The sequence below is a fragment of the Zosterops lateralis genome (genome assembly GCF_965231275.1).
Source record: "Zosterops lateralis genome assembly, chromosome: 1".
In the NCBI taxonomy this organism is placed as follows: Eukaryota; Metazoa; Chordata; class Aves; order Passeriformes; family Zosteropidae; genus Zosterops; species Zosterops lateralis.
In genome coordinates this window covers 31,349,396-31,374,520 of record NC_139762.1, presented here as the reverse complement: position 1 = coordinate 31,374,520, position 25,125 = coordinate 31,349,396, and the positions used below count along the sequence as shown (strand labels likewise).

The following is a 25,125-nucleotide window of genomic DNA, read 5'->3' as shown; positions in this document are numbered from 1 at the left end:
CAAGACAATCAGGAATAAAAACGAAAAAAAGCAGAAAACCCCCAACTCTAACACTACTGAACACTCAGGCTTTTGCTGTTTACATTACAAGCCATAAATACAAGAACTGCCTACCACAGGCTCACCCTCACAGGAAGAAGCTGCTTATGTCACTGGCAATTCATTAATTTTTCTTTTGAAAGAGTAGGGACACTTGGGACTACTGGAGCATCTTGTAAGTGAAACAATTACAACCTGATCCATATTTTAGACCTAAGCTGGAAGCTGAATCATAGGAATCACAGAGTCATAAAATAGTTTTGGTTGGAAGGGATCTTTAAAGTTGGATGGAACAGCCCTTCCATCTCTTCATCTCATAAGGTTCACCTTCATAAAAAACATACTCCATGGCAAAGTAGCAATAACAATTCCAATGGGACAAAGACATTGGCCATGTATGAAAAAATATGCACACTTGAAGAGGACAGGAAAAGGGGAACTCAGTTACTATGGGTGCAATAAGAAAATTTAGCAATTCTTATCTTCTAAAAAATCCCAATCAAATGTTAACTGCTCAGAGATATGGCAGGCTTCTCCTACCACTCTATTCCCTACCAGTCTATTACAGGGATTGCACTGGAACCAGAAGTTTCAAAAGGTGACAAAGCACTGCACAAAACACATCTCAGCCTTGCTCAGTTGGGGCACAGAAGAGGTACCACTCACCCTCCAGTTCGTGGCATTAACTTCAAGCAGGCTGTTTCACTGAGGGAAAGAAAAATGCAGATCCCAAGGCTGACACTGCCCTTGAATACTGCATCTCAGTACATGCCACAGAGATGTATTGAAATGGTTGATGAAGCAACTCAGAGTTTTCAGAGGCAAAATCTAATGAGGGGGGACACTAAGGAGCAGACTTGAATATATTTGGGCACCTAACTCCTATCAAAAGTGATGTTCCTGAAGTATCCAAATGCCTTTACAAGTAATCTGATTATACTGAATATTTCTCCTTTATCACATTCAATGTAGCCTGCAAAAACAGACACCAAATATGCATTCACATGTGCTGTCTTCTTTCTTCATACCAATAAGAGTAGTGGAAAATTTACTTTCTTTTTGTGAGACCCAATTTAATTTTCGGCTCTTTCCACAGACTGCAACTTACACAAAAGAAGAAACATTAGAAAGATACCAAATCAGCTGGAGTATCTTGGCATTTGAACTGTATGTTTAGTAAAGTACAAGATTATTTCTTATTAATCACCACTATGATACAGATAAAGATGTGCCCTTCTTCTGAACGCCCTGTAGTGCTCTGTGTGGATAATTCACCGCATGCATCAAATTGCACTGTAAGAAAAAGAGGCCAAGTCTGAAACCCAGCTATGCTTGACTCCATTTGATGTAAATGCTATTGCCAGTTTTTAATACTACAATCAACAGTTCCCAAAAAATGCTCGCTGAATTAAATTTCTATGCAACAGGGCATGTACAGATAAATACAGCTCATGAAGTATTAGTGTTTTCCTTGATGCTTTTATAGGCTGTTTGCACAAAGCCAAAGCAGTCATAAAATAAGCCACCTGTAAAGGGTTATTTTACCAACAGCACTAGGAATAGATACTTCAAGTGTGGGTGAACACAGTGTGAACCATATGGGACATTGCAGAGATTTGGGGACTCTCACTGCTCAAGGAACTGAAGTCAAGGCATGTTCCATATGCAGCATTCTGTTTTCTTGGAAGTTTAAACAGCTACTGACAGTTCACTCCCTATCAAGTGAACCTGCAGTTCAGTGACTCATTTTGCAGGCAATGGATAAAGCAGGTTCAGAGACCACTGTTAATTACACATATTTAAAGGAGGAAGCTCTGCAAAGAATGCTTATAATGGGCAAAGATGACTTTGGAGCTAAACAGAAAAATAACGGGATACCATTTGAAGCCTTTCTTTAAAAGAAGCATCTGTGCAAAGGCAGAAAATAAATTAATGTCTAATTACACATATTAAGAACTCAAATGTTACAAAATGCTTATTCATGTCAGATCATGACTAATCAGTTTCTTAAGGAAAAAAAAAAAAAACAAACATATTTTAAATGTACTGTAGGATTATACTGGCTTTAAAATTCAATTGTGACAAGGTATCCCCGAAATCGACTTTTCTGCATATAGAGCCATTGTCCAGTTTCATAAGTGCTGCGTATCAGTCATTTGCCAAATTCATTTCATCAACACAAAGAATTATATATTTCCTAACAAAGCACAGTTTTCTGCAGGAGTGAGGTATAAATATAAACAAACTGACCTGGTGTTGTGGAGCTCATTGTTCTTAATGGAATGGTATCTTGTTAAAGGGTAAAGCAAACTGTGGCAGAAGTTGTTCAGACTTTGAGATTCTCCCAGAAGTGAGGTGAATCTGAGTAAAACAAAGAAGAAAAAAACACCTTTTGACTATTTGTTGACAACACAATATTTTTAAGAGAATATAATTATGTCAAACACACTTAAACAGAAGAACATTTGAAATCTCTCACCCCAAAGGTTCTTTTTATATTGTATTTTTTGCTGCAAATTCAAGAGCTAATAAGCACTGAAAACAAGACTAAAATTCAGAAATCCTAAAGCTTCAGAGCAGCTCAACTAGAAATTTGTATTACAGCCCATCTACAGTCACTTAAGAACACCAGAAAATAAAGGATGAATTTCTCTCTCCTCTGTGATTAGTGTATCACATTAAATAGAAGACAAGAGATATAAATATCTGGATTACATCCTTATGTCTAAGGAGTGGCCAATTCTGTTTTACTGCAGTCAGCATGGAAACATGAATGTGCAGAAAATGATCTGCATTCAAAAGTCTTTCTGGAATAGCTACCACTTCCTAAAGCTCCAAGGTTTGAACAGCTCATGAATAGAACTTGTTGAAATAATTAGCATAGCTGAAGGGATCTCCCACGACAAGCTAATGACATCTCTGACACCACAAAGAGAGCTGGTGTGGGCTACTCAAGAGCAGGGCAAGGAAGGTTCTACAATTTGTCTCAAATCCTTTCACAGTCTCGTGGCATTCTCAGTTCAATACTGAAGCAGAAGCACAAACGTTCCTCTAATACTCCCATCTGCTCAAAGCTTAAAGCTAAAGAGAAGAGGCTTTCAGGGAACTAAAATATATTTTCATTCAAGCATGATATAAACAGCATAATGAGAGAGAAGGTTGTAGTGCACTACGACTGTAACTATCCTATTCAGCCACTGCTCCTGAAGTGTCTAAGTAGTCAAAGATATTCTTAGTGCTGAATATTTTAGCAGCTTTTGTCACTTTTTTTAAACTACCAACTGCACATTTAGTTTCAAGCTGAGCTCAGCCAAATTCGAGATAGTAAATTACATTTTAACCAAGTATAATCATTTAAGTTTAACACCATTATCATTCAAGAAAGGAAAATCACACATTCAGATAAGTAACTTCTGCTTTTATGCCCCCTAAAGCAACCTGGACGTACACTGCTCAAATAGGCAGGATATTTGGACACAACCAGCACTCCAGCAGACAGCACCTGTAAAACCAAAATTCATGATACTTCATGAAAATCCTAATTACTTTCCCTTGCTTGCCTCACACATCAAAATTCATCAAATATCAGATGGAACTGCTATAAAACTGAACAGACTCTACTGTTAAGTCCTATCCAAAAAGTGCACTTGGGCAGATCCTTACTTTGGTTGCAGCAGGCATTTGGCTCCAAGATTTATCAATAAAAGTACAACCAATACACAATTCAGGAGTTCTAAGATTCTACTTAATTTCACTGAGCTCATTTATTATCTTAGCAGCTGCACAGATCATGAAAAAATATTTTCCAGTGAATTCAACATCCATTCATTCAGTGTGCAGCCTCAGCTTCGACAGTGTGGTTTCTCTCAGAAAGTAGAAAATGGATATTGATGCATAACTGTGGACTTTACTTGAGTGAATTTTCAGCATACATTTAAAGTAAATGTGAAAAACGAGGTTCACTTTTTAGTAAATTTTAAGGAATATGTTTAATAAAATAATTAAGACAATTAGGAGATAAGAAAAAACCAAGAACGGCCGGCCGGGTGACTCGGCATTCAGCCAAGTCCACACCTTGCTTTCTCAGAGACACTCGTTAAATACCCTTCTCGTTATATCGATATATGAAATTCCATCCATATTCCAGGAACTGCCCTGCATGGTCCTTCCTTGGATCTGCCTTTTTAGAGCATGCGTGTTTCGTGGCTGTGTCCTTGTTATCGCGTCCAGCTTGGGCCTTGGTCCGTGCCTTCTGCGGGTGGTAGATGCTGATAGTTGGTGTTATCAGTAGCAGAGTCTTCTTTACATGTTCACTGGATGTTATCCCAACCAAACAGACAGTTTAAGCAGCTGCTACATCAACTACTCCCTTTATATCTAGTCTTACCAATAGCAGAAATAAACTTTATATCTTTATATCCTTACTATGTTATTAATCATATAGCATATATCTTGCGAAAAGCCAATTTTATAATACACACATATAACAAACCCCACCTCTTCTTTTTATAATTCATTTGGCTTTGAGCCATATTTCTTGTTTTCTAGCTTCCATTATTTCCTCTTATAGACACTTACTTTCCAACCAGTCACCACTGGTCCTTAAGTTTTCCACAATTTAATATTTTCCCAATTATGAATACAACTATCTAATTTGGATGGGTTATAACAGTGACTGTCGATATGGGAATGTGTAATAAGAAAGGAACCTCGGTGTCTTTTCATATAGAACTTTCAGTAGTATCTGTAGCATGATTTTGCCAATATCCTATAAGGCAAAAGACAAAGAATGAGTGAAGTGACAGAAAAAGGAATAACAGAGGTCTGGTATGGCTTATACCTCCACCCTCCATGCCTATGGGGTTGCTACCCACAGCAGGAGTATATGATCTTCTTGGTGGCAAGTACAGCGGCCAACCCAGTCTTGCCCTCTATTTCCTTGTTAATTCTTTTTGTTTGTTTGTTTGTTAGTTTTCAGACAAATTGCCTTTGACCTTTTTTTTTTTTTTAAACCGTAATTCTCTCCACTGTTCCTCAGGTATTTCCCACTCAACAGGCACTGGTAATCCCCATTTACTGGGATATATGTACACATGCATCACTAAAAGGCAGTAAAGTCTTTTAATCCAAAGGCCAGCTGCAAAGCCTTTTTAGAACTGACAATTAATTATGCTGGCCATAGCTGCACTCCGAGTAAAACTGCATCTTTAGTTCAACTATTCCATGTCACTTCTGATACCATTTAATTTTTGAAAGCTTCCACCTTTTTAACTGTAACTAGGATTGAGGGACAGGTTAAAAAGAAATTGAAAGAGAGAAAAAAATTTACTCAACAAAAAATAACTTAAACTACAGAGTGAAAAGAAGAAAGAAGAGAAAAAAAACCAACAAAAAACAACAGAAACTTCTTTTACCCCTTCTGATGTTCGAGTTTTATCATATTGAAGGTTTCTGTTGGGCCAATCCTCTGCTCAGCCTATTCTTAGGGCAGGAAGACAATGAATTCTTGCTATTCTAGAAGATTTTCCTTCACTATTTAGGAGAACTCAGAAAGATACATACACTATAAGATTTATTTCTATCTAAGGCAAACACACTCACTCAATTTGACATGCATTGATTTGAAAGATTAGATGCTCCTTAGAAACTTCGATAAGAACCCCCTTTGACAATCAACACCACCAGTTTTGTGAGCTAGGTCTTATCTGCAGCCAGCTGGAAAACTAAGAAAAAAAACCTTCCAAAACAGTTTCTGCAAAATTCATAGTAACTTATCAAGCAGGGAAATAAATGAAACTACTAGAAAAATTGTGCATATACCACAATAATATTTCCAAGCAGCAAGTATCTTGTCATTCATACTATCTCTCCTTATATTCCACAAGAAAATCTGACATCTTCTTATATAAAAAAAGAAAACCAAAACACCTTCAAAAGTTTCTTAACAAAGACACACAAAGAACTGCCCACAGAAAAAGAAAAAAAACAAACAAACAACAACAACAACAAAAAAAACTTCTCAACCAATATCTACATCTCAACCTCTGTCTAAGAGGCGAATGACAAAGTTTTTCCACCTTATAAAGTTATATAATTAGTACCTTAAATTATTTTTGATCCACCCATTTGAAGAACAAATCTTTATATCCCTTCTCATGACTTCTAAATAGTAGAAGAAAAATTTGCTCTTGAGAATAAACTTGACAGAACTAGATTTCTATCAGTAATTATCTGTACCTTTTTGTGGGGACAACGCTGCCAGCGTAACTGAAGAATGTCCTGTATTGGTTACAAATGTTGTGTGTGTACACAAAGGAATCACAGCTCCTGTATTAACTTTGACACAGTACCAGTTTAGTTGAAAACTCTTTCCTTAGTTCCCACTCTGTCGGGTAGTAGTTCACCCTATATTTTGTGAGCACTAACATATCCTCTTGGTATTTCACATAGGCGCTCTTCTCTGCCCTCCTTCTTTAAACAAAACAGATTAATAAGTAATAAAATGCCTTTAAGTTAGTATGAAAGAAGTACCTTAAACACACACAAAAATAGAAAAAATAAAAGAAGCAAAAACATATTGTTTGTTCTGTAAGATATAAAACCTAAAATAAATTAGCCAAAATGTTAGGGATATGGAGCCCGTCTTCTTCTTGTGATTTTCATGTACCTGCAATATTATACAGTGGAGTGACATAAACACTTTCAAAAAAAAAACCAATATTACATATTTCAATTTCAACTCCCCACACTAGAATTACTTGAAAGTCCATTTCCTTTGTAGCTGTGAAGAAACAGAGGTAGCATTTGACAGACCGGACTGATTTTTAGGTGTTATGCAGAGAAGTAAAACAGAGAAAGTCCTTTGTCCATAACTTCCAAATTTACTTGAGTCTTTTCCAGTTCATGACCACTCAGCTCTGTTTAAAATTCAACTTTGTATCACCTGGTTTAGATGCTACAGTTCATTCTTGGGTTCTCACACCGGTCTCTTGATTTTGCTGACGTTGATTCAAAACTTGCAGCTTTAGTTTTTCAGCCATACCGCAGCTTCAGTTGCCTGCAATACCTGAAAAAGCATCTTCCCACTATGGGGTTAAAGAACTTCCTCTCCCATTTTTGCAATTGTAAAGCTATACCCTCTTAACATTAATTTCTCTTTATTTCATAATTTAAACATTATCTCAAAGGGTGTTACTTTCAGGTTCCAATCTGGGTTGCATCTGGACTCCCAACATACATTTTACTCATGGCATTTGAGCATAAATTTTGTTTAAAAAAAATCCCCAATAACAAAAGATCTAATTTCATCCATAATTCCTTCTTCTTCTAATTCCTTCTTATCAAACACCAGAACTCTCACAACTCTTTTGACTCCAATCTCCTGTTTCATTAAAACTATTTCTTCCTATTTCTGAGGTCACCCCCCAGCATTTGATGTCTTATAGCTATCTCTTTAGGCAATTTCAATGCACTCCCAAAAAAAAAGCCAAAAACCAAACCAAACAAAAACAACTTCTAAGACCTCTAAGAATTTCCAAAATTCTCAAAAAACCTTTCAAGACCTCTAACATAAGACTCTCCAAGCTTCTGTCCCACCTTCAGGATTCCATCCAGTCACTGCCTGGTCTCCTCTCTGCCATCCAACAGCCTGAACATCACCCCCTCCTTTTTTCCCCCGAGGCACAGAAAACTCATCAGCTCAGCAGCACAGCACCATGTGCTGCATAGACCATCTTTCAAAACAAAAACTCCTATTTTACTTCAGCAGTCTATATTACACATACATTCACTCAAGAACAACAATAACAACAACAATAAAAACTCTTCAAAATGAATTTCCCCATTAATCTGCAAAACTGCACCAATCCTCTTTTTAGACAGCCCTCTTCTTCTCCCAATCTTTCCCAGGTATGCATTATTCCCCAGTCAGTAAACATTTTACACCTTTTTTTTTTTTTTTTTTTTTTTTTTAAGTCCCATTCTTTTCTTTAAGATTTTCTTACAAACTATCAATACATTTTCTCTCTTTTTCTAAGAGGATTTTTTTTTATTATTATTATTATTATTTTTTTTTTTTTTTTTTTTTTTTTTGCCAAACTTTCTTTATTCTTCTGCTATAGCCTTCATTCCCAATAATATTCTTAGATCTTTTCCCAACACATTAAGACCCAATTCAGGCATTAATAATATATTTCCCATCCATATGTTGGTACTCCTTTTAATTACTATGTTTTTTATAATGGATGCTTCAAACTTTTTCCCTTCTGCAGTCACCATTTCTGAGATTTCTTTACTTACTTTACATCCTATGGGGCTTTTAATGATACATGTTTTCTCTGTTTTAAGATCAACCAAAAATTGGAATACTTCCTCTTTAGGACCTATTTTTAAAGTCACTAAAGGCTTTATAAAATATTCATCCCTTGAAAACCGAACTCTTTGTTTTTCTTTTAGATGTATCTCTGTCGGAGTTTGGTTTTCTCCCTTCTTTCTGTCTTCAAAACTCAAATCGAGACAATTTTGGATTCTAACTAGGCTTTTTGTCTCAAAGAGAAAGTCATTCATTACAGATGTAAGAACAGAATCTGTTTCATGGATTAATTCTTCTAAGGCAGAGGGGAGAAAAACAGGACTCCACGCCGAGTCCTCCGAGAACGAGGGGGTGTGAACCACCTCTGTTGTAACAGAAGCAGGTGAGGACAGGGCTGCGGGGAAAGTGGACGGCGGTGGAGTGGTCGGAGCAGTGGGACCCCCGGCGTGGCAGGCGGAGCGGCCGCGGTCAGGGCAGCCAAGGCTGGGTGAGACTGAGCTCCCGGTGGGTTTAGGGCTGGCGCGGGGGCCAAGGGGAACGGGAGCACATGCGGCAGTGCCAGTTGTGGGCAGGGGCAGAGGCAGGGGCAGGGGCGGGCAGGCAGCAGCACAGGGGCCAACGCTTCAAAGAGACCCCAATCCTTCTCCTCCCCCTCCCATTCCGCTTCCCGCGTTTCTGTCCTTGCAAACAACCTTCTTGAACCTGAATTCTTCATTAATTCCCTCGCAGTTCCCCCTTTTTGTGAGCACAACTCCTCAGAATTCCACTCTGGCCTGCAGTTCCCCTCTTTCCATTCAGACATTTTAACCGTTTCAACAATTCACTTCTTTAACACAAATAAACTCCACAATAAGCACACCTCTTCAGCTACACTTACTTCCACTTACACAAAGACAACACAAAAAGATTGGTACCCTTTTTTTAAAAAAATTGTTAGTTTTTACTCATAGGTATTTGAGTAACCCCCAGATGTTCTTAGATTATCACACTTTTCAAGCCTTTAGTATTCCTCAACCTGGCAGCCTTTTCCAAAGCCCAGGTGTCTTGGACCTTACACCTGCAAGGCTTTTTTGTGTTTCTATCCTCAATCTGGCAAAAACCCCAAAATACCTATATTTGGCCAAACCCTAAATGCTCTTGGGTCTTACGTAACCCTTTTAATTCAGCAGCAAGTCTAGGTGTCCTTTGCTCTCTTCCTTTAAGGGCTCCAGCCCCTTTTCCTGGGACCCCGTCCCAGACCAGGGGGTTCAAATGTTTCCCCCCCCCCAGTATCCCGTTTTCCCAGTGGGTTGTATAGGAAAACTATCGGCTCCCTTCCTGAGGGTCCAACCCCTCCCTGGGACCGTCCCAGCCACCCGGGGTTTTTTTACAACCCCTCTTTCCTCTGGGATCCCGTCCCAATCACCCGGGGTCACATTCACACTTTTTATCTTTTGCTTCATCTCTGTGCTGGCCGTTTCCCTAGTGAGATAACAAACAGCATGAGAAGCCACACTACACTCACTTCACCAGTCTGGAGTACCCAGCCAATGTCCCATTCACACACCACGCAGACCCCCCTTTTAACCCGCTCCCCTGAGAATTACTCACAACCATTTTCTTCCTCAGGTTCTTCGTGCACGAGGTTTTTATGGAGCAAAAATACTGCAGTTTTAGGGAGCCTTTTCCCTTTTCCTTACTTGCTTTTTTCTTTCTCCTTGCTTGTCTCTTTGGATGTTTACCTGCAATCCCCAATTCTCACCAGGAAAAACAAAGTTTTGGGCCGCCAAAAACCCAGGCGGGGCGCCTCCCTCACTCCGCTTTTCCTGGGGTTTCAGGGTCGAGGTATATCCCGGCAAGAGCCCCCAAATTGTGAAAAACGAGGTTCACTTTTTAGTAAATTTTAAGGAATATGTTTAATAAAATAATTAAGACAATTAGGAGATAAGAAAAAACCAAGAACGGCCGGCCGGGTGACTCGGCATTCAGCCAAGTCCACACCTTGCTTTCTCAGAGACACTCGTTAAATACCCTTCTCGTTATATCGATATATGAAATTCCATCCATATTCCAGGAACTGCCCTGCATGGTCCTTCCTTGGATCTGCCTTTTTAGAGCATGCGTGTTTCGTGGCTGTGTCCTTGTTATCGCGTCCAGCTTGGGCCTTGGTCCGTGCCTTCTGCGGGTGGTAGATGCTGATAGTTGGTGTTATCAGTAGCAGAGTCTTCTTTACATGTTCACTGGATGTTATCCCAACCAAACAGACAGTTTAAGCAGCTGCTACATCAACTACTCCCTTTATATCTAGTCTTACCAATAGCAGAAATAAACTTTATATCTTTATATCCTTACTATGTTATTAATCATATAGCATATATCTTGCGAAAAGCCAATTTTATAATACACACATATAACAGTAAACATAGTGGTTTTGAGCATTAGGAAACTTCTGGGCATTAGGATTTGACAATATTCTAAAATTTGAAATTCACTTATAATCCCCATGAACTGAAACTATAATTTATAACTATATTTATAACTATAATTTAACAATAGTTAACTGAAACTATAATTTTGTGTAAGTTTGCTTCGTGTAGAGCTCCCATCTAAGTAAACATTTGAAGCTCATACGAGATCAGAGAACACGTGGTCAGTTCCGACTGCACTCTCAAACAGGTAAGGTTTCTCCTCACAAACAACAACCACAACAACAACAACAACCACAAACCACACTTTTTTTTTTTTCTCCCAGGAAAGGTAACTTCTAATAATTGGAGACAGAGAGATCAGTAGATAGGACTGGTATGCTTCTGTCAGTGCAGAAATTCCATTTGAGCAACATTCCGTACTCAGAACAGCGGTCCCACCAATCCTGTGCTGGGTTATGGATACCAGCTGTGCTGAAACTGTAGAAACAGACTGCTTCATAGATCTTCCCTGCTGTTCAGGAGAAAGGAACATTTATCCTTACAGAAGGATCAGGTTAGGGAAAATTTAAACAAGCTGGCCATACATAAGTTCATGTGACATGATGGGATGGATGCTCCCATGAGTCCTGAGGGACCTGGACAGCATCACTGCAAAGCCACTCCCAGAACAGCTCTGAAAGGTCATGACTATCAAGGGAGGTTCAAATAGCCTGTAAGAAAACAAACATCTCTCCTGTCTTCAGGAAGGACAAGGAGAATACAGAGAACCAAAGGCCCGTCCACCTCAACTCAATGTTTTGAAAGGTGACAGGCCAAATAATCCTGGAAATAATTTTCAAGCATGTGAAGGACGAGAAGATGGAGGGAAATAGGCAGGCTTTATTTATGAAGGAAAATCATGCTTTGCCCACACGATAATTTTCTACAATTAAATAGTTAAAAAATAGATGGAAGGGGAGCTGAGAATGTTGTTTATCTTGAATAAAGAAAATCTTTCAGCACTATTCCCCAGAACATCCTCACAAACTGAAACACAGGAAAGTGGACAGCAAGGTGGCTGAAAACAGTCTGTGCTGCCAAGCTCTAAGGGTTGTGATCTGCAGTCCAAAGTCCAGCTGGAGGCCAATCCCTTCAATGGAGCCCCCAGGGGTCCATACTGGTGCCAGTACTGCTTTTCATTAAGGACCTGGCTCATGGTACAGAGCCTAACCTCAGTAATTCTACAGACGATTCAAAATTGGAAGGAGTGGTTGACAGAGCAGATGGTTCTGCTGTCATTCAGAGGGACTTCAATGGGCTAGAGAAACTGGATCTACTGAATGTGTGTTCCAAGGCTGGGGTGGGTGGCAGGGAAAAAAGTGAAAAACAGAAAAAGCCCCAAGATCAGAGGAAAAGGAGGTTCTATACTGCAGAGTAGCTAGGTAAAAATCAGTAAAGAAGACAGAACAGGACTGTTCTCAGTGATCCACAGAGACAGAAGAAGAGGCAATGTGCACAAACTGAAACATGGGCAATTCCATTTAAATATTAGAAGGTACATTTCCCCTGTTATTGAGGTCAAACATCTAAGAAATAGGCTGGCCAGCAAGTTTTTTGAGTCTCTATTCTTGGAGATGGTGCAGTCTTGGGCAACTTGCCATACACGCCCTAGCCTACAACAGGAGTATGGACTAGGTACCTCCACAGGTCTGGAGATACTCTGTGATTATCTGATTTTTTTCCTTTTCAAGATCACCAAAGACAGCATCAGCATTGAATATTCACTGCAGTTAAACCTAGTGAGAATAATTCCAGTATGAGAAAGTGTTCTGCTGAGATTCCCATAAAAAAGATTTCTGCCAAGGAATTTCGTAAATTCAACTGTGCTGGTAGTCTTATATTTAATGAAGCGGCAGTTGGCATCCTTCCTGATACTCTATTTCCATATATTTCATGTAAATGCAAAGCTTTCACTAAGCTGAATGTTGTTGTTCAGGTTCAGTTTTAATAACTCCTTGTAAATATGATACAAGGCTCACATTGTCAAAGCTCCCATTTAGAACATGAAAAGTTCCACATCATCATATACAGAATTATATTCACAACACAGAAACTCTCATTCAAATACACTTCCACTGATATGCTGACAAGCTTCATTTCTTTTCTTTTTCTGAAGGAATGTCATAGTGCAAATTAGACACTATGAACTGCAGTGCCACATATTTTTTAATGTTAGCACTGAAAATTAAAAAAAGCACAGCACAGGCATTAAAATTTCATGAGGGGTTCTTTGCTCATTGGGAGATGAATTTGTGCTCCATCTCCACCCACAAAAAACAGCACACAATTCCTGACTGGTCAAATCCTGAGGACAGTAAGGTGCACCAAAGGCCTCCAGGATTAAGGATTGACTAAGTGCACTTCCTAAGGCACTACACTTCAACATGTCAACACTAACATTCTAAGGGTTTTTGCTGGGTTTTGGTTTGGTTTGTTGTGGGGGTTTTTTTGTTTGTTTGTTTGGGGGTTTTTGTTTGTTTGTTTGTTTGTTGGGGTTTTTTTTGTTCGGTTGGTTGGTGGGTTGGGGTTTTTTACTACATTTTAACTAAATGATAATTCATCCTTTATTCATTAGCAAGCTGGCATTTTAGTCTACAGCACAATATACAGCAAATTAATTTCTACCTTCATGTATATCACTGGAGGTGATGCTACACATTAGTGATTTGCATTTGATTATCCAGGAACCATAAACCTTTCCCCTGTTCTTCAAAGGAAACTTAACAGTTCATATGCTTAAACAACTGATGCACCTTTGAAATTGCTACAAAAGAAGAGTGCAAGATGGAATGTAGGTTTTCATGCCCACCAGCCACCATAAACCTTATGTTTCTCATGACTACATTGTAGGTACAGTATTTTCTAACCCAAATAAGCATTTCAAGTTAACACTATCCCCTTAAACTGTCATCTCTTGCTGTGTTGTCCCAAACTGAATATATTCACTGACTATGTTTTTTCTATCTTGTGCCTATACTTCAAAATTCTTCTGGGAACTGAGTTTCTGAGATTGGATGCAATGAATTCAAAGCAACAGAACTCAGATGAAAAATATACTTCTACTGCTATTTTCCCTGTGCCCAAGATGAATTTTTCATGAGAACTTCTGAAATGAATCCATAGTTTTCAAAACTATATCCTGGAGGTATCTTCCAGATCTTTCTCTTCCAGGATAATCTTTTACCTAAAATACCTCTATTTGCAAAGGGGTCTAGAAAATCATTATGAAAGATTTTGTGGATAAAAATACAGAATTATACGCTTCATTAAATTCTGAACATGACAGGTCAGCACCCTTAATAATAGATCTAGTTGTTTCTCTGCTGCATATATTATTTCAAAATAGCTTTCAGTTACTTAGAAACAAAATTGTTGTTTGGAATTGAGATTAAAATGCTGCAGGCCATTAAGTGTCACAAGTGCTCAAGTGTCACAAGAAAGAAATATTCACTTCTCACATTTAACAGCTCATGTGTTAAAAAAATCAAACATGTAAAACAGCTGCAAGACAGTACAAATTCTGTTGTCCAATGAACAGTTCAGTAAAAAGCTCAATTAAAAGCAATATGAAAGCTTAAAAACAAAATAAATTAAAAAAAAAAAAAAAAGAAAAAGTTATTCTCTCTAGAACATGAAAAGCATAATGCTTAAAAAAGAATACATCTTTCTAAATGAAAGATATTATTCAAAAGAATATTGTTGAATAGGTATTCATACAGTATTAATGAAAATCGGATTAAAAAGAGATCAAGCTACAGATCTTAGAAGAAAATAATAATAAATGCAAGATAACATAATGACTGGAAGACAAATCACAATGAAATTCCACTGAAGTGATGAGCACCCATGTAAGCCAAACCCAGAGTGCCAAATTGAACCCTTCTAACCTTGTATCAAACGTCTAAACTTGATTTGGAAGTAGGCTGGCATATGGAAAAGGTGGTAAGGTGTTAAGAAATGGTGTGAATTCCAAGACAAAGTGCTTAAGGACATCAGTTCAAAAAGCAAATGGCTATTATAATTGGTTTTAAAATGTAGAATAAGTGAAAGCTAAACCAAAACATTAGCAGCACATGCAGTTATGCAGTGACCTTTATACGCAAATACAGTGCAGATTTACTTGCAGTAAAAAGACCAGTGTCTAGTCCAATAGACATTGGGGTATATAACAGTTTTAAGTGGGAATTTAGCGGTTCCACAGCAAAGCCTTCAGAATTGAGCTCAGTGTAGGATTAAGTATTTTACCATAAGGTATTCAGGCATCTTATTCTTAATTAGGTATCTACTTAAAGACTTTTTGAAGTCTGTAACAATTTTGCAGTACATACCTTTGAAGGTTTTGTATTAAAGAACCCCTTCAGCAGCAAGTACTGGACTGTCATACACTATGTTTCCCCAACAAAGTAATTTTTGATGCAGTGCCTAACAGAAGTACATATTACAGAATCTGTAAAGAACCCTCAGCTATACTTCTAACATGCAACTATTTATTTTGACCAATAAGTTAAATCACTATGTTTTAGCAATTACTCATATGCAACAGTAAGCAGTGTTAGACCTCACACATGCTGTGAGCACATGGCCCACACTGTTGTGAGAGCCTCAGACTTCTGTCCAGTAAAACAAACCCTCCTTCCTAAAACTCTTTAAAGCAAGCAATAAAGCCATACAGCTATTTCAACATCCTCTCTTACATTCACTGCCTACTACAGAGATGAAGAAAATAAGTTTTCTAAAAATCACGACGAGATGATGTCTTCCACCAAAAAAGAATCCAAGGCCTCAATCAACAGGCTTGATAAAGTGCTGCTAAGCTGCTGGCTGGACTTCTGCTACACCAGTTACAACAAACTGGCACAAGCTTCTGCTCTGTTTCCCAGTGAAATCAGTTAGAATAACAATATAGCTAAAAAAAAAAAAAAAAAAAAAAAAAAAAAAAAAAAAAGCCAAACTTTTTTTTTTTTTTTTAGCCTCATCAGGATTTGGAACTTGTTCACCAAGCAGCTGCAGAAATACTTCTGCTGCAGCTTAAGTTGTCCTGTCTTCCTCCTTCATGCCACCCCCTTGTCTGAATTAAAAAGAGTGCACATCCACACGTGCCCTCAGGAAGTAGAGCTGATGTAGAAGATTTGGCCTGTATCAAGTAGCAGGTGAGGGACTGGCTTATATGATGTTTTCATAGCAGAAAAAGAAAATATGAGACAAGCCTCTTATGGTCTCCGTTTTGATTTTTGTTTTTTTAATTATACCAGATTTTAATCAGTACTGAAAACAAAAACAACTTCTTAAAAGGAAAAAAACCCAAAACTTAAAATTCAGAGTTCACTGAAGCACATAAGGAGAGAAACAAAGAAACAAAAGCATTTTTCATTGGAACAGGTTGTCCAAATGTCATCTCCATCCTTGGAGATATTCAAAACTCAAGCAAAAATGGTCTTGGCCAGTCCACTGTAGCTGACTGTGCTTTGTTCACTGAGATTGAATCAGAAAATCTCTAGAGATGCTTTCCAGTCTCAGCCATTCTGCCACATGACACTGAAGAACACACAAGACACACAAAGAACAGTCCCCATGGGTGGTATAAAAGTGGGTAGTCCTCACCCCTCATGTAAGAGCATGGAGAAACTTCCACCAGATGAATACAGCTGGAAGAAAGAATCTGTCTGTTAAAACTTCTCAAAAAGCTGGACTAAGTGAGACACAAGAAGAAATTACAGAAAGAAATTTTGAAAGAAATCACAAATTCTAAGTTTCTTTTATTTTGATTCTCTTACCCAGCACTATCAAAGCTAACTACCCAAGCTCCTGGTGAGAAACCACCAGATAATTCATGCACTCATTTTAGAAATACTTTCTAAATTCTTAAATTTCCCTTTGAAAAATTCTAAATGAACTTCTGTGATGAGCAAAGGCAAAGTTAAGTGACAGCTGGAGCACAGACTTAGGTGAACAGTATGAGCTCTGTATTATGCAGCTATACTGTGCATAATTCAGGGAGTATTTCAGGGAGGCCACACTTCAATAATCTGTAATTTATTATCAATCATTATTAATAACTTAGTCACTGGTAATTAAAACAAAAAAGAAAATAAAAAACCCAAAACCCACCCTCTCAAGTAATGTGAAAAGAAACAATCCTGGTGTGCATACTCTTACCCATCTCTGCCTGCTGGCTGTCCAAGAACATCCATTTGTCTAAAAATGCTTGAGATTAAGTGTAAATTTAACCCATGAAAACTATTAACAATGGGTTACAGTAGAAGGAAGGAGAGGAGGAGGCAGACTTTTTATTCTATATCTGCATACACATAGAATAATAACTAAAAAAAAGCTACAAAACACATTCTTAATAAAGGTAGGCAAAACCAAAAAGTTAAGTAGGTAAACATTACGTTAAAATATAACATGGGTTCAGGTAAACCAACATAGTTCAGGGCACTAGAACTACAAACTTGTTCTTTCAAAGGAACAAAAAGTAGACCATGAACAGAACATTCCTGAAACCCTTTGAGCCTTTAATATGTATTTCACAGTACTTCAGCTTTTGTTGATATTTGCCTTCTCACCAGATGAAAACTAACTTTCTCTTAACCACTCCCTCTCCTTTTTTCATAAACTGAATTGTATTTCAGCTGTTACTGACCTTGTTGCACAGTGTGGTAACTGACACATAGTTACCCATAAAGAACTAGAGATAGCAACACAATTTTCCCCTATTCCTTTTCTTTACTCTATCTTTTCACAAGAAGGGCAGTATAAGATCTAGGGTTTTTATGTTTTGAATTTAATCTGAGATGCACAGCACCTGAATATTTACCACAGTAGGACTTTGTAACTAGAATGTATCAGAACATCAAAGCTTCCTTCATAAAAAAAACACTTTTGCATTTCTGCAACATCATACTAATTTAGAGTAATAGAACACTTCTCATGAAACAACAAAAATTATCAGCCTCCCTATGGAAGTTGTTTTAGACAGACTCAAAAAGAAGAGACTACTTTGGAGGGAAACCCTCCAAAGGCAGTTTCAGATGCTTGGCCTGTGATTTGAATGGCTCTCTGAAGGAATCAGTCTTGCTTTCCTTTCCAGCTCTTAAAGAAAATTTGAGAGTATGTCATGGTTAAGTTAAAAGGAAAAAATATAATAAAATTTCAGAGGAGCAACTTCACATGTAAACTTCCTCTGACATTATAAAAATTTAATTTGGAATCCTCAAAAATTTACTTTCAGTAAAACTGCTTGAATTCAATAATTTTTTGCTAATTTTAAGACAAAAGGACATATTCTCCTTTACTGAAACCTTCCTTAGTATGCAATGATTAATCATTCTGATGTGATCAAAAACACATGGGAATATCACCACTGCCTTCAAAAAGGCTAGAGTGAAGTTATAACAAAATAGCCTTGAAAAATCCATATTTATGTTAGATTGAACGCTTATAAATAGATATTAGCATGGATAATCATATTCAAGAGCACCTGGTTTACAAACAGTTCATATTTTTAGAACACAGTACGTCTCTATAAGCTTTGCTTGGATACTTGGTTTGGATGAATCCAGACAAACCTCAAGGTGAATCATCGTAATATTCTGCTGCTCTCCAGCCCTTCCACAGAGGCTACAAAACTCTCTTTGGTTTCTTCTGAACCAATTTTGCTACTGCCATTAAATTAGGACCTAGACATCCCATCCAGGACTCAAACCATTTAATAAGACATTCAATGTTGTGTTAACTGACCTTTAAAAGTTACCAAAACGTTTTTCAAATGTCAAACATGGAACTGCATGCCTCAATGGCCTTGAATTAGTAAATTTCTGTGGATTTCAAAACACAGGTCTGAAATATGACCTTCTCATGTGTACCATTTTCTCCTCTAAAGAAAGAGTGTCCAGTCTCAGATGCATTACTTCAGTGACACAGGCATAGTCAAAAATTTGTAGAAGTGTTACCTCATTTACAGGTAAGTTATTGTACTCTTCTACACACACACTTATTTCTGATTTTGGAAAAGTCTTAGCCACTTAGGATATGAGGCATCATTTTAGAAAAAAAAAATAAATGGTTTCTGAATTTTATCATTTATTTGTCTTAAAATATTAATCTGAGAAACAAATATTTGAATAAATATTAAACAGAGCACTTCAAATACGCAGGCATATTTGGGTGGTTTGTAATTCTGACTTTTACATGACAGACAATTTTCCAGAAAACCAAATATTACACAGGAGTAAGATAGGGAAAATACAAACTCACGACAATTTAATTTTAGGTCAGGAGTCCCCAGAATACAAAGAAACAGATGCACCTACAAACAGGCAAAGCACAAGCCAAAAATCATGGCAATCACCTACAAGAATTAGTCAGCTGCTTCCATTATGTAACACACAGAGACCCACGCCCATGTGAGAACAGCATCTTGTGTTTATGTAGCACTTAAAGGAATTCCTCCTGCAAAGACCTTGCAAACAGGACAAAGAGGGAAACAGGGCTTAGTGCAGGCACCAAGCACAGTGATGAGTGGAGATTGATATCATTAAGGTTTTTACAAAGTGATGAAATCACATTAGTAAGAGAATTGATACAGCAGAGGACCTATAGGTACATAGAAGCTGTCAGCAGGCATAGAAGGAAGTAGAAACAATCTATCCATGTAAATTTTTCATAGTTGTGATTCACTACATTCATTAGATGATTGATGTCCAATGTTATTTCATGCATTAAAAGTAACTGAAATGAGTCAAAATTCTCCATTTAAATCTATGATGGAAAAGCAGGCTTATCTGCTTAGCAGCAAAATGATTTCTGTCTTTATAAACATCATTCAGCTTCAGTCAAATTTTCCTCAGGAAAAGCATATAGATGGCCAAAGAACATATAAGCGGAATTATTTTATGAAAACTTACCCAGCAAGAAAAACTTATTTTTGCTGTTACTGAATTTTATCAAAGACTGGACAAGTTTTTTTACACTAGCTTCTAGATACAATAGGCTTCGATTTTGTCTTTTCAGCTCTAAAGAACTATTATCACAAAGTCTTTAATTGTTGAAATAGTTATTTGGAGTGTTTGATAAGTAACAAATTTTGCAGAGCTTGTCTTACAAGAAAATAAACCTTTCACTGCAGCTGATGCTTTGAAGAACATTTACACTGAATGTCCTTTGACAATAGATTTCTTTACTGTAGAGCCTTACTTATTTTCACAAGACAAGGTTTCATTCTAAATTGACATGTTTTAAGGGTATGATTCAGCAGAGACTAAATGATACATGGAAGTTTGATTAATACTTTGGCATTTTCAGCAGTGAAGTACAAACCAAGAAAACAGACTCTCTTATCAGGCAGTTAAATTGGATCACAGGTTGAAGACTGAAAATTATTTTCATGCTCAATTAGTTTTCTGTGATTTCACCAATGTCACTGGGAAAAAAATAAACTATATCTTTGATAATTTATTAATCAATATTATAGTACATCTTTTCTACTGGAAACTTGAAAGCAATCGCACCTGGGCGATCAATTCAACTCATAAATCAGAACTTCTGAGAAAATTCTGAGCTATGCTCCAAGTGTGTACGGTTATTTAGCAGTAGCAGTAGGACAAAATAATGATAAAGGTTAATGATGTTCATGAAGCTCATGGAAAGCAAGTCTTGTGCAGGAGAGGGGAAAGAGTTCAACATAACCCACATTCTGACCAAGCTCTTGTCCACTCTTGGTCAGTGTCTGAGGGTTGAGCAAATAAAGGAAGACCCAACACATTAAATCACATAAAATCAACCATCTGTCTTTTTGTCCCCACCAGATATATGGATATACATATACTTGCAATGATTTTTAATGCTTTTTTTTTGTACCTATACTTAATTACAAGGAAGCTTACATGTTTGTAAATATGACACATAAATATCCACTATCAGTTTTTAAAAAAAAGTTCAAAATTTCTATTTAGCAACAAGCTACAGGTAAATCTCTTGATTTAATAAAATGAATTCTGTATCCAGGCACTTTTGCATCTAGCTACCTACATACAAAGAATAATGGACTTCTTACCAACTGACTCAGTTTCCCTTTGTTTTAGGGTTGCAGCTGTGGAAAGTATTCATGCATGATCAACTCAGTTTCAACTGTGTGGGCTTCTTCTTTCAACACTCAAATTCACTTTTGAATCACAGATTTCAAGACCTCAAGAGAAATCACCTTGAGCTAAAATCACCAAGTTTTTTGACTACTTGGGGAGAAAAAAAAGGAAAAAAACCCCAAGAAAATACACATACACAGTAAAACAAAAAACCCAAAACAATTTCTATGCCTATACAGAAAAAAAAAAATGTACTTTATTCCAGTGAAAACAAAAACACAATAAGCAAAACCAGGGCTATGGATGACTCAATGCTTTTTCATTAACCCTGACTGGATGAAAACAGTTGGAATTAAAACTCAGTGGTTTCAGCAAACACTTGCAATGCAGAACATTGCACCTGCCATCACGAACATTTGAAACATACAAAGAGGTTGTCTAAATACATTAAAAGCTTGGTTACTTTTCTTCCTATTCTTTCAACATCAGCATTCTGAACATCTATGGAAGAGGCTGCATTTATGAACAGCCAGGAAAGAGATCTGAGGCTCCTGGTCAATGGCAAGTTGAGTACAAGTCAATGGTGTATCCTGGAAGCCAAAAAGTTCCTGGAGTGCATCAAGCACAGCATCAACAGCTGGCTGAGGGACGTGACTGTCCTGCTCTGCTGTGCACTGCTGTGGACCCACCTCCAAGCACTGTGTGCTGGTTTAAGTACCTCAATATAAGAAGGACATCAAGGTATTAGAATGTATCTAGAGGAGGGGACCAAGACAGTGAAAGGCCTTGAGGTCAAGACTTTGTAAGTCTTGCCTTATAAGAGCAGCTGAGCTCACTTGGTTTGTTCAGCTTGGAGAAGATGCAGATGTCAACCAGTCAAACTGAATCACAAAATTCCTTTCATGCTTCAAAGAGACCATTTCTCATGCTGCTACCTCTAAAATAGGTAAAAGAACAGCAAAAGCTGTTTTCTTACACATCAAAATGAGTATTCATCCTTGTCTCAGCAGGGAAGTTACGGAGCACTTAGTCTGTGACTTATCCAAATCTATCAGGTTAATCACAAACTTTAGATAATGCAGTGTTTTTAATTACTGCTGCATAACTTTAAGAGGCTGATAGAATTTGAAACTGAAAGGCAAATATGTAATCTTAAAAAAATATTTTCAGGTTGCAGAAACAATTCTAAATCCAACCATCACTTGTCAGACTTATATAAACAAAACTAATGTCAAACAAAATAGGACATTTCTTAAGCCTTTGGGACTCAAAGGAAAGTGCACAGATGGTTTAGCAAAGGCACAGAGGCAGGAAGGGAGGCAATAAATGGGGAAGTGGAACAAAACTGGGCTTCCAGCACATGGCCAGGATAAGGAATGCAAAAGGCAACTTTCCTAATTTTTCTTTGTAACTTTGAACAAGAGTGATCCTCCAGTAGTAACAAAAAAACCAAAACAAAACCAAAACAAACAAACAAACAATAAAAAAACCCTACAAAACAGGAGTTACAGATTGTCATTCTAAATACAAATATTAGTACATTCTGAATTTATTGGAATTAAGAGAAAAGCACACATACATTGTTTATGAGTATACCAGAAAGTAAAGGCAGTTTAGGAATTTAGAAGATATTCAGTACAGAATTTAGAAGTCCACTTTTAAGAAAACTCAAGATTTAAACTGAGAGAAATACGACTTTCACTTTTATTTCCTGTATAAAAATCAAATATGTAACCAAATGAACTGTCACTTCCAGTTCAAGTATAAGTCACTTTGGTAACCATATTTCCATAGTAAAAGAGACAGTTAATGAAAGCAGCCATAGATTTTTTTTCCCACAACAAGAACCCTAAGAGAATATAATTAAAATTATATGGTTACGTTTAGATTTGTTGCCAAATTCTTGTAGCAAGTAAGTCCAGATACACAAACAGGAAAAGATTTAATGTTATTTTTGCTGGCAAAGTCCCAACGACCTGTCCACAGTCTACAACTGCTCATACAGCTGCATACTTCCTGCTGCAGACTGGTCACTGCAGGTACTTAATTCCTTTCTTTTTTTGTTACAACACCAACCATACTGAAAATTCAACTAGAAGCAATTTCAACGCAAGCTGCATCATTATGCTTGAGGACATTATGCATGCCATACCACAGACTGGTAAATAAACATCACATTGAAATATTTTCCAGTATAACCAGGGGTTTTTTTTAACTTAGTATAAAGATACTATTATAATTTTTTTATTTTATTTTTAAACTTTAATAGCACGGTAATTAAATTTCTCTTGACTTTAGGACACATGAGCATCCTCATGGTTAGATTTGTCTAAACAGAATTACACAAAGTAAAGCCTAACACAAAATTTAAAAGAAAGCAAAACAGAAAAAAAAATTGTGCCGTACCTAGTAAAAGATGCCTAACCTAATTAGTTTCGAAAAAACTAAAACTATTTATTTAATAAAGACAGACAACTTAAATAAAGGTTCAGACATTCACAATAAGAAAGATCTTCGTTCAACTACGCTTTATTGGCAATATAAAATTTGAGTTTAAAGCAAGTAATTATAGAGCAACTCCACTGTCCCACAGCTGGAAGAAGGTACTTTCCTCATGAATGTAAAATCCCTAACCATAAACTTGTGGCTAAAATAGCCTGTATAAAACCGGATGAGGTTTCCCAAAAAATGAGGGGAGTCACGTCACCTCCTTTCAAAACCCACTCAAATTTTGCCTGAGCCAAATCTCAGGTCATTTCAGGCTCCAAAAACAGCAACCAGGCAAATGTAGCTTTATTTTCAAGGATCTCCAGACTAGCAAAACATTGAGGAAGACCAGGAAGCAATATCCAGCGTCTGTGACTGAAGATTTTTCTGATTATTACATCAATTATAAGAAAATGAATGATGTAGTGAAATTGAAACCAAAATAACAATAAAAAATTACCTTCTATCTGCCTACAGACAATTATTGAGCATCCAGCTATTTCGGCACTAGTTCACAACCTGACTTCGCAGTAAAATGAAGAATTTGCTTTATCACAGAATTGATATTATCACATACAAGTAAGTTAAGAGAAACCTTACTACAGACCTTCAGTACATATAACGGAGACTTAAAAGGAAGCTCATAGAAGCTTTTTACCAAGCTTCTTTACATGAAGTGACAGGACATGGGCTATGGTTTGAAACTGAAAGAGGGTAGGTTGGATATATGGAAGAAATTCTTTGTGATGAGGGTAATGAGATGCTGGAAGAGGTTGTCCAGGGGAGTTGTGGATACCCCATCATTAAAGTGTTTAAATTCAGGCTGGATGGGGCTTCGAGCAATCTTATCCTGTCAAAGCTGTCCCTGCCCATGTCACAGGGGTTGGAACCATTTGATCTTCGAGGTCCACTTCCAACCCAAACTATTCAATGATTCTAAGCTCACATTTACATACATTTTTGAGTATGTGAAAAGAAAGACTAGTTGATGCTTCCACTAAAAATTTGAAGTTGTTATAGAAGTTGGCTTAAGTACTGACGAAACAGCTAAACATTGATAAAGCAACTACTAATGTGAAGCAAAGAAAAGCCCTTTTGGTTATTTATATTTTTTCTGCACTGCTACAAGAAACTCCATCAGCACACAACTGAACCTATCCAGATGAAAGTCGACAGCATGTAGCTGTTTCACTTTTCAGGGCTAAGAAAAAGCTGTACAGATGCCGCAGTCATGCAGCACATTCACTGCACAAGTCCATGAATACTGTTCAGTTTAATCACCTTGCAAAGTTTTTGGGGATTTTTTAATGCCTAGGAAAACCAAAAAGAAGTTTCTCTCTTTCACTATAACTGACGAAGTTTTATAAAACTGCCATGCTACATATTCAACCCCTCTTTTTTAGTAGAACTAGGAAGAATACCAGTATTCTAGAGGCAGGTAAAATGATCCAGTTGCAGCCAGTCAAGAAAAAATTGCTCAGAAGCTGAGAAACAGAACAGGAGACAGAAGAGAACATGGAAGGTTAAGAGAATTCACTAGGCTGCCAGAAGATGATGTAAGGAACTGAACTTTACCCCAAGACATGCCTTCAGCTAAAATAGCCAATTATTATGATAAAGAGACAAGGAAAAGAACCAGTAAGTAAAAGTTAGAATGGTTTACAGAAAAGCAGAACTTCCATTCAGAAATAAATGTAAGTATGACAGCATCAGCCTGGGGCAAGGAGAATGGGAAAAGTAAAAAATAAAATAAAAAAAG

The 25,125-nt window shown here is 37.3% G+C and overlaps 1 protein-coding gene across 10 annotated transcripts in view; it reads right to left on the bottom strand.

Annotated features, from left to right (window-relative positions):
- Positions 1-25,125, bottom strand: part of HDAC9 (histone deacetylase 9) — a 459,263-nt gene that overhangs the window by 415,916 nt on the left and 18,222 nt on the right. For all 10 annotated transcript variants that reach the window (XM_083872072.1, XM_083872070.1, XM_083872068.1 and 7 more), the window contains exon 2: positions 2,290-2,400. In XM_083872072.1, the coding sequence (XP_083728198.1) occupies positions 2,290-2,308 (19 nt within the window). In that variant the 5' untranslated portion in view covers positions 2,309-2,400. The remainder of the gene's footprint in view (positions 1-2,289; positions 2,401-25,125) is intronic.